We start from the raw sequence: 11,342 nt of genomic DNA, 5'->3' as shown, positions 1-11,342 counted from the left end.
CTTCCCTTGAGTTTTGGTACCATCTATAAGTAAGTGCACAAATTCCTCAATCTAACCGACCTATAAAAAACTGCATGTGTTACGCAAGAAAAGATGATTATTCAATACGAGAGATGATTAAGAATGAAAAGTTTAATTTCATGAAGTTTCTGAACATGGATGAGAATGAGGAATAGATGTTTGATCAATACATGATAGCTTCCACTCAATGAATAACGACTTTACCACCAAAATTTAGTGAAAAAAAGTGAGAAGAAAACATAAAATGCAAGTTTAGTATGCTAATAAAATCACACACATGAATTTATAGACTTGTAAGTTTGTACACAATACAATCATGCATCACTCAATAATACAACTAACTTCTCATAAAGCAAAGAGGAGGAGGAATTAGTTTTTGTAGGAAAAACATCAATTCACCTTCTTTAAATTGAAAATATTGTAAATATGAAAGCATTTAGCATGAAAGAATGAAATTATAACATTTCATACTTGAAACATGTTATATGCATAAACGACATTGTGCTAGCACGATGAGTATTCATATTAGCTAAGAGGTAAAAACTTGTGTGAGACGGTCTCACGAGTTGTATTTTGTGAGACAGATCTCTTATTTGGATCATTCATGAAAAAATATTATTTTTTATGCTAAGAGTATTACTTTTTATTGTGAATATCGGTAGGATTGACCCATCTTACATATAAAGATTCGTGATACCGTCTCACAAGAGACCTACTCTACCTAATAACAACATCAAAAGTGAGATATTTCTTCAAGTATTGGTGTATAACCCCACTTCATCGGATCGCTTTCCGCCAACCTTAACAGGACTTGAGCATCAACAGGACTTGAGCAGCAAGAACATGTTTCTGCATCAACACATACTATCCAATAATCTCAAAGCATTTTATCTAATTAGATCATCTCAGGAAACTTGTGAGACGATATCGACGAGTAAACCATGGCAATATTTACAGTAAAGTAATATTTTTTCATTGGTGACCTAAATAGAATGTATGTCTAACAAAATTGACTAATGAGACCGTTAGTTTTTGTGATTATATTTTATTTGCAATTAGTAACATGACGCAAATCTTTTATGAAACTAATTTTTTAACATTTGTAATTAAGTATTTTATAGGTTCAAATTTATTTTTATTTTCTGTTTTTTAATTTAAAATATAATTAAAATAAAACACTATGATATTTTCCTTTTTTTAAAGAATATATTACTAACTAATATGATATTTTGGTCATTTCAATGCAATTCACAAAACTAATCCACTTTTTCAAAACTATACCAAAAACCATTTACTTTTATCACATTTTATTATTTTCTTTACGTTTCACTTTTTTTTTTTTTTTTTTTTATCATTCTTAGTATACTTTTTTTTTTAATCTCATCCCACCAATTAAGCGATTGGTAAATATTAGATGATGGGGAAGAGCATGAAGAAATCATTTTATTGGAGAATAATGGTTTACGTCATACAAATTTTATTACCCTTTCAATATTTTTCTTTATATTTGGGATTTCTGATTTTTTATTCCATAAGTAATTTAGTTAAGACTAAAACTGATTTTTAGTTGCATTATATATCCATTAAGCTATTTATATTTAAAATATAGCGATTTTTTTTTTATAAATTAATAATTTCTCTAAGATAATACTTTTTGTCGGTCTCTGATTTGGTCAAATGTGCAGAATTAATAATTTTTATAAATTAATAAAATAATAATTTTTCGTGACATATTCGTATAAAACTATGATCTTATTCTTGTCAACATAATAAATTAATAAACCAATTAAATCACGTTCATAACTATGACAATTTAATAGATATTATTGTGTTGTGTATTTTTTCCATGAAATATAATTAAATTGTTTTTTTTAATATGGTGGATTTTAATTTATTTTATTAATCAACACAATTAATATTATTTACTTATTTTTATAATTATATATGTATAATGAATTTTTTTATGTTTTGATAAGGAATATGATACAACCATCGATGAAACATAATAACTTTTTATGTAATTAAATTTATGTTTGTTGAATAAAAAATATTCCATAAATAATAAAGTATTAATTTATCAAGTAATTAATATATCTTTAAATTTTAAAAATTATAGTCCCAATATTATTAGTTTATAGGGGTTTTAACGTAATTGATGTATCAATTTGACATTTTATTAATATTTATATATCAAAACGAATTATTTTCTTTTTCATGTATTACACGATCATTCAATTTGCAAAGTATTTTATTTAACTTGGTTTTGAAATTATTTTCCTCGGTAGTATCACTTGTAATAATATAAAAACACATTTTCCGGTAATAAACAAGAGGATAATGTTATCTTATCCAAATGCAGGACAAACCACAAGAATTCCAGACAGAAAAAAACACAAAGGTTGAATCGGTTGCCTGTGAGGCACCGAACAACGTTTATTGCCCACAAAGTAGAAAATATTTATTCCAGTGGATCAACATTAAAAGAGCACTCGTGACAGATCAAGAATCCTGGAAAGCACCTCCGTTAGTAGTCTCGAGTGTTAAATATGGAGTAATACCAGGAGGCATCAGTTTGTTCTCTAAGAATGATTTTATGAGAATAAGCGCTTCATTGGGGCGATGCAGAGGCACCTGGTGCCCAGCTCCATTTACTATCACATAAGTCAATCCCTCGTATACTTGGCTCCATCCACCAACCTGTATGTATTTGCAGGGTTTGATGGAGATATGTTTCATATATGCTATAGTTCCAAAGCAACTTTCGTGAAGATAATGATTATTTTGAACGAATTAACAGTAAATATGTTGTAATGTTGTGTCTTAGTACTCACCTTTTTGCTTATATACCAAGGATACCATTGGTATCGGACTGTGAGGTTCAAAGCATTGAGTGCATAGCGAGTTGATGGCACAGGAACCACGGAATCGGCATTCCCACTATAAATGATCGGAATGCATGTAAAGAATAAATGATATAATCTGTATATGCATCATGTTTAAATGTGTCGAGAACGCGAAAGATGAAAAGGGTCGTGAAAAATATATTGAATGGTATGTTTTCTTACGTAAAAATCCAAATCCTGAGACCAGCAGCTATTAGTTCTCGATATATTGGAAGTATGGTTCGAGCTTCGTCAGTCCAATTGTTATAGAGGATGTCACTACAAGGTACATATAGAAATTCAAATGTTTTTCCAATATTGAGAGGCTGGATCATCTGGCCCTGCAGCTCATACGTACAGACGACAGAGACAGCCACAGAAAGATGGTAGTAGATTTGTTTTCGATTGATTAGCTATATTTGACCCTGTGTGAAGAGAACTGGGGCGACTGGGATTGATAGTAATAAAGCTCACCTGCATGCTACCCATGGGTAAGGAATTCCAGTAGTGTTGGCATGGAAAGCCTTTTGAACTTCAGGAAGATTGAAGTAGACTTGAGAATAGCTCTCTGTGCAAGGATCGTATGCTTTGAACAGGAATGGCCGCTTATGAAACAAAAGAATGAGTGAGTTCAAAGAAAAAAAATTCATTTAAAGATTTGGGCTTGTAAAATTAGCCTAAAATCGATGTAAAATATGTTACATGTTACGTATAATACGTTTCACCCTTTCAAAATCCATTAGTTGAATATTCAATTTAACTCCCTCTTCCAAATTTCTGGACCCGCCGTTATTGACATACTGTCACACATGGGCTCTTCAGACAATGATTCCTTTAGTAAATACATTTGAGACATGCCTCCAAAATGGGGAGTTCAAAAATGGCCCGAGTGGCGAATTTTAGATTCTTAGACACACTATGTGCCTAAAATAAGAGCACTTACATGGCCACCGCCGAGAAGGCGCTTCTGTGAAGAATTCTTGCTGCACGTAGGAGAGAAAATGCTCTCTTGGTCGATGTTTCCTTTCTCTGCATTCGCAAGATCAAGAGCTTTTTGACAATCAGCTGAAGGATGAACTGGGGTGGATGAAGCGCATGTGTAATTGAGCCGTTGGTAAGTCGAATCGGAAATCAAACCATTAATCCACCAATGGTCAAACATGCCCTTGTAATCATACTGATCTTCCATGAGAATGTTCCCCAACTAGCAAATGACAAGAATCAACAAGGAAATATAAGATGATACTTCCGAAACAAGACAGTGCAAGATCTCGTGTTTAGTTTAGTACCAAGAATCCCTTGAGATTTATGACTGGGTTTTCGACTCCCTTGTTCTTCTCGTTTATGATTTGAGCTAGTTGAGGCCCATAATGTCCTGAAAGAAGAGGTTGCCAAGATCATATATATTTCCCCCCCTGATATTTCACATTTAAAATTTCCAAAAAAATATACTACTCACCGGCATAACTTTCCCCAGAAATATAGAAATCTCTGTATTTGTACTGAGGAAACCTCTCGAACCACTTGAGAAGGAAGATGTATGATTCTTCAGCTAAAAGACGCGAAACCGTCATAAGAAATAATCAGAACCAAGTGATATGTTGCACGAAATAAATGAGTGAAGCAGCAACGTAACTTACCTGTTCTTTGATCACCTGAGGTGTACAAGTCTGATGAAGTATTCGAATACGCAAAACCAGTACCACTTGGTGAATCCAAGAAAAGCAAGTTTGCCACTGCAAAATCATCAAGAGAATTTCAGTAAAGCCTGATGCAGATCAGCCGCAGAATCAGAAAATTCAAGATTCTGAAAATCTACGATTAAATACTTATAGTTTGTCGAGTTAATGTGTTTGTGACTTTCTTTCTTACTTATAGTTTGTAGAGTTTAATGGTTAAATAACAAGACATACAATGGCTCCAAGTATAGCGATTGAGGCTAAGTGATTTCCCATCAGGATTAATATTAAAAGGTCCGATTTCTTGAACAGCACCGTAGCCTATAGAAGAGCAACCAGGGCCTCCGTTTAGCCACAAAAGCAGTGGCTTCGACTCCGGCTTTCTGCGAGTAGGTGCTTCAGTTAGCCAGTAAAACAGTGCCCTTCCAGCCTCTTCGTTCACTGTTACATAGCCTGAATATTGATCAAACTCAGCATTTGCAGGCTGTCCAGGTAAAGATGTTATCTTATCATTTTCTTGCTCTGCATTATAGTAACACTGACAAAGATTTCCCACAAAAACGTGGAAACAAAGAAGGTAAAATATGCATGAGATTGGGTCCAATTTCCACCCCATTGGATCAGGAAATCTACTATACCAAAATATTTGCTTGTTTTTTTATACTTGTTAGGATCAGTCGACTTATATATATATATATATATATATATATACTAGGAACGAACACGTGCGATGCACGTGGGTGACTAATAATGAAAAATATAATCTCGAGAATTAGATAATATTTAAAATCGTTTGAATAAAATTTTGTTTATGAGTATTTATTAATCTAAATACATCAAAAAACAATACATTATGACAATAAATCATATATATTCACTTATTTATATGACATTTTTCAATCCGCTGATTATAACATAATGACAGCTCTCTTAAATCAACAAAAATATTTTTCATCCAAATATCATTCAAAATGAAAAACAATAAAAATAAAATTAATAGAATAGTGAATTTTACCAAAATCAAAACCACAATGTACTTAAATAGAGTACAGACAAATGTCAAATAAAATTATCTTAATTTACTAAATTATCATAATAATGTTAAAATAAAACCGTTAAAACTTGTTACTAAGTTAAATATCACTTGTGCTTTTGTTAACTTTTAACCCCTTGTGGATTTTATTTAACTTTCTATGTTTTTTTTAAAATACATATTATAGATAATTAATTTTATATCAGAATCAATCATTTATAAATTAATATTGGTGATTAATAATTTCAGTGAAATAAAATTTTTTAACATAATATCACTCAAATAAATATGTGTAGTAAAACACATATATAAAATAATATGTAATATTCAGTTAAAAAATATCGTATGTAAAATTGTAATATATAACAAATGATAATAAATTATCAACATAATTCATATTTATTATAATGATTATTTTAATTAAAAAAATTAACAGGATTATATCATAAATTTAGTTCAAAATTAGAAAGTAATTTTCATTCTTTTTAATTTATCATTACTTTTTATTTATATGAATAAAGTTGTTGAATAGATCAAACTAATCAAATTATTCTGTAAATAAAATATAAATTTTTTTTTGCAAAAAATCATATAGAATCTACATGAACTCAATGTTCATTTTCATTGGAAAAGTATCATAAGATAAATGACATTTACTGACATGATTTTAATAAAACTTGTAGAAAAGTGTAAGCTTGAGATATATATTGAGATATTACTTAAATATCATAATTTAATAAAATAAAGTGTAATATTAAGATATTTTGTAATATTTGTCGTTAATTCAACCAAATAATGAAATAAGGTTATTATCATTTTCAATCACAATCCTTAAATATATTTTCTCAAATAATTTACAACACGTAATTAATTTAGTTAAATTATCGTAATATTAATCGAGTTATACCTGATCACAAATCAAATGATTTCATCCGAAAGCAAACCAATATACTATCTTAACCACACTTCACCTCAACTATTTCATCATGACAAATTTTGAGTGGAGGTGATAATGACAATCATTTACCCACACATATGCTCCGTTGAGTTGCAATAATAATAATAATAATATTATTATTATTATTATTATTATACTATTTATTAGTAATCATGACTTAGTTAATGTGGTGTGATACATGAATAATATTTAAACAACATGAACAATTTTGAAATTTAAAAATGAGGTTAAAAGTTCTTGATGTAACAAAACTAAAATAAATATAAACTAATATATAATTCGGAAAATGAGAACTTAAAATGACTATCAAAATAAATCATCGGAAATTAATATAATCTCATAATTTTGTGAAAGATGATAAATTTATTAAATATATTAACCGAACTGTAGAAAAGATGAAGGAAAAGAAATGGTAACAAAACACGAACCATCGATAAATTAAATTAATTAAATCAAAGAAACTAACATAACATCAAATAATTAAGTTAAAAACTAATAGGAGGAGGAAAATAGATAATCACTAAAAGATCCAATGCATTAAACAAATTAATGTAATAAAAGTAAAATAAATATACACTATATAGTTTGGATAGGGGAGCTCAAAATAACCATAAAAATATATCCTTAGAGACCAAGATATAATCTTCAAATTTTGTGAAAAGCGACGAGAAGTAACCGAACTCTGAAAAAGAATAATTCGGGAGAGGAGAACTTAAAATTACTATCAAAATAAATCATTGGGAACTAATATAATCTCATAATTTTGTGAAAGATGATAAATTTATTATATAGATTAACCGAACTGTAAAAAAGACGAAAGGAAAAAATGGTAACAAAACACGAACTGTCGATAAATTAAACTAATTAAATCAAATAAACTAACGTAACATCAAATAATTAAGTTAAAAAACTCATAGAGGGAGGAAAATAGATAATCACTAAATAAAATGAAACACTAAAAAATCCAATGCATTAAACAAATTAATGTAATAAAAGTAAAATAAATGTACACTATATAGATTGGATAGAAGAGCTCAAAATAACCATCAAAATAAATCCAGAGACCAAGATATAATCTTTAAATTTTCTGAAAAGTGACAAGAATTAACCGAACTCTGAAAAAAAAACAAGAAGAAGCCATGTAGAATTGCAAGACGGGAAAAAAAGGAATGAATTCAATGTTTCAATGAATATTACTGCTCATATATTAATAATAAATAATTATTTATAGTTATTTAAGACAAGCAAAGAAATTACAAGTTAACCTATATAAGAATACAACTTGCTAAGCTAGATAAAGAAGGACATATAGAGAAATTCACAATTGGAAGTGGTATATTTAAATTTAATTTATTAATAATAATAAAATAAAATAATAAGTAGATAGTTATAGTTATTTAAGACAAACAAGAAATTACAACTTAACCCATATAAGAATATAACTTGCTAAGCTAGATAAATAAGGACATATAGGGAAATTCACAATTGAAAGTGGTATATTTATATGTAAGTAGATATATATATATATATATATATATTGATACCTCAAGATCTGGCCCAAACTCCCGGCCCATATCTGAGGCCCACAGGTGAAGGGCCCATCAGAAGCCCAGGTATCCTCCTATAAATATCAGGTTTGAGCGTATGATTAGGGATTCAATATATTGTTCTCAGCAGCACCCTTAGCTGCTCCCCCCATATATCCTCAGTCACTGACTTGAGCGTCGGAGGGGCTACGCCAGGACACTCTCCTGGCCCCCTCTTAACGGTCTTTTTCTTGATTTCAGGCTCAGGGTCATCATAAAGCCCACGTCTGAACTAGTGACGTTCGTTGGGATCGGATCCTAGATTTCCCGTGAGTATCATATATATATATATATATATATATATATATATATATATATATATATATATATATATATATTGCACGAAGCCAATTAAATCACTAATCAGTGCTCGATTTCATTTGGTACGTCCGATTGAAATCATGCAACTATGACCATTTGTAGCTTTGTTATTTTAGTTTTAACTTTTTTTAGATATTTAGTTTGACGCGTGGATGATCATGATCACTTAAAGGAATTTCACCATTCAATGTGTATTTGAGTGTATATTTAATAATACATGGTAAGATTGAAACTTGGACCTAACTCATCCCAAAAGCTAGCTCAAAGAGGGAGGATTGTCCAAGAGCATATATACAGCTCCCATGTATTTTATCCAACCGATGTGAGACAACTAACACACCCCTTTACGCCCAGGAATGAACATCTGGAGCGTGAAGTTTACACAAATGACCCAACTATGGACAGAACGAGTGACCCAGCTATGGACAGTCCAACACATTACACAAATGACCCAACTATGGACAGAACGAGTGACCCAGCTATGGGCAGTCCAACACATAACGGTGGAACATGAGCTCTGATACCATATTAAGATTAGAACTTGGACATAACTCAACTCCAAAAGCTAGCTCAAGGGGAAGGATTGTCCAAAACCATATATACAACTCCCAAGTATTTTATCCAACCGATGTGGGACAACTAACACACCCTCTCACGCCTAAAAATGAACATCTGGAGCGTGAAGTTTACAAATGACCCAATTATGAGTAGAATGAGTGACCCAACTATGGGCAGTCCAACACACAACGGTGGAACCTAAGCTCTGATACCATGATAAGATTGGAACTTGGACCTAACTCATCTCCAAAAGCTAGCTCAAGGATTGTCTAAGATCATATATACAACTCTCAGGTATTTTATCCAATCGATATAAGACAACTAACAATACATGTTTTGTCGATTTATTTTTCAATAGACTCGACATGTATTGATATGTTCATTTTTAGATACACTTTGAGATAATGCTATAAGAGAAACATCTTATTACCCGAACTCGAGACGAATTTCATTTTTTGACTTAGCATATATCAAACTAACAATCATCCAATACATTTACCACAATTTTCTTTATTTTTTCCCCCTCGTATCTGTCAATTTTAAAAATTAATAACTTCGATGGAAAAAAACGACTTCATTTTTTAATAATTATTTTTTTACAGAACACTAATCGCATGTGTCACGAATAATTAATTTGAGCCATCAATGATTATGATTTATGACAAATCCTATCCTAATAAATTAATACATGCGTTAATTTAAATATTTTAATTTGGGCGGAACATAATTCAGAATTAAATTTATATTCTATATGTATCAACTAACCCATTATGATAATGATAAAAGCTTATGTGAGACGGTCTCACAAGTCGTATTTTATGAGACAGATCTCTTATTGGGTCATCCATAAAAAAATATTACTTTTTATGATAAGGGTTGTACTTTTTATTGTGAATATCAGTAAGATTGACTCGTCTAACAGATAAAGATTAGTGAGACCGTCTTACGAGATACCTACTTTAATATGTACATCATCCACCAATAATTCATATATCAAATTATTATTATTATTATTATTATTATTATTATTGAATATAATATTTTAAAACGTTATAGCATAAACCAAAACGTGAACATGCATGCTTGACGTTATTAAATATATCACACAAATTGACGAATTGGATATGTATTAGGTGCAATATGTACATCACTGATATAAATTTATCACGCGTATCCATTATTAAAAATGAAAAATAAAAAACCATAAAAAAAAAATCAAAAATAAAATTTTTTGTGAGACGGTTTTATATGTCAATTTTGTGAGATACAATTTTTTAATTTGGTCACCCATTAAAAAATATGCCAAAAGTATTATTTTTTATCGTAAATATAATCATGATTAACTCGTATCACATATAAAAATTCGTAAAATAATCCCATAAAAAAATACTCAGAATCAAAAAACCACGTGTTTCTTTGTTTGGTTAAAATTGAAACAGGGGAAAACACACGGCAACGAATGAATTTGATTAAAAGGGCCAAAATGAACAAATTGTCTGCCATAATTATACGGAGAATTTATGGCATTTGGATGGAACATACCGCAATGGTACTAAATCACGAGATATAATCGACAAATTGGACGTATGAGTGATATGACCATTTGGCTGACCGTTAAAAATTTGTGTGAGACGATCTTACGGATCTTATTTTATGAGATTTATGTCTTATTTGGGTTATTCATGAAAAAATATTACTTTTTATGCTAAGAATATTATTTTTTATTGTGAATATCAGTAAGATTGATCCATCTCACAAATAAAGATTCGTGAGACCGTCTCACAAAAGATCTATTCTGTCTAACCACTATTTTCACGTGTCTATATTGTACCGACAATACAAAAATTTTGCATGACACAGAATTTATGGGTGGTCTATTTAAGAATCTACTTGGTTTATATATGTTCTGAAGATTTTATTACATTTTTGTATTTTTCCTTTAGATTTTTGATTTTATCATCTTTTTTAATTTCCAGAATTTTGCTGTTTTTTTTAAAAAATGATTAATTGCAAATATTTTTTAGGCCAAGGAAAAACAATGTTAGACATAGGATAGAGCCAGTTCATGTATGCATGTTAGAACTGTCGAAGAAATTATGCAATAAAATAAAAATTGGGGATAATTTTTTTCTTAAAAATAATTATTTCTTATGTATTTCAATGTATAGGAAAGAGCTATTTTAAACAAATATATAAAATTTGGATCTTTCTGGGGATAATCAGTGAAAATAATAATTGATAACAAACGTGTAAAAAGGACTAGGGCAATTTTGGTTTTTGCTTTCTAGAAAAATTGTTTTTGTA

The 11,342-nt window shown here is 30.0% G+C and overlaps 1 protein-coding gene across 1 annotated transcript; it reads right to left on the bottom strand.

The window, feature by feature from the left end:
- Window positions 1-2,341: 2,341 nt before the first annotated feature.
- LOC140807596 (serine carboxypeptidase-like 26) lies at window positions 2,342-5,258 on the bottom strand. The gene is made up of 9 exons (XM_073164528.1): window positions 4,817-5,258; window positions 4,544-4,639; window positions 4,363-4,455; window positions 4,193-4,278; window positions 3,847-4,107; window positions 3,378-3,508; window positions 3,087-3,182; window positions 2,853-2,958; window positions 2,342-2,718 (listed from the first exon to the last, which is right to left on the bottom strand). Exons 1-9 carry the CDS (start codon window positions 5,196-5,198, stop codon window positions 2,521-2,523), a joined length of 1,449 nt encoding a protein of 482 aa, XP_073020629.1. The 5' UTR covers window positions 5,199-5,258; the 3' UTR covers window positions 2,342-2,520.
- Between the last annotated feature and the right edge of the window lie 6,084 nt (window positions 5,259-11,342).

Source organism: Primulina eburnea, chromosome 12 (genome assembly GCF_022965805.1).
Source record: "Primulina eburnea isolate SZY01 chromosome 12, ASM2296580v1, whole genome shotgun sequence".
In the NCBI taxonomy this organism is placed as follows: domain Eukaryota; kingdom Viridiplantae; phylum Streptophyta; class Magnoliopsida; order Lamiales; family Gesneriaceae; genus Primulina; species Primulina eburnea.
Note: the sequence above shows the minus strand (reverse complement) of the source record. Positions and strands in the feature narration are given on the sequence as shown.

Excerpts from the sequence above, each read along its gene's own strand:
- LOC140807596 (XM_073164528.1), bottom strand. The coding sequence starts at position 5,198 with ATGGGGTGGAAATTGGACCCAATCTCATGCATATTTTACCTTCTTTGT. Across the intron at positions 4,456-4,543 it reads CTCAGGTGATCAAAGAACAG|CTGAAGAATCATACATCTTC; the intron begins GTAAGTTACGTT and ends CGCGTCTTTTAG. Across the intron at positions 3,183-3,377 it reads TACCCATGGGTAGCATGCAG|TGACATCCTCTATAACAATT; the intron begins GTGAGCTTTATT and ends TGTACCTTGTAG.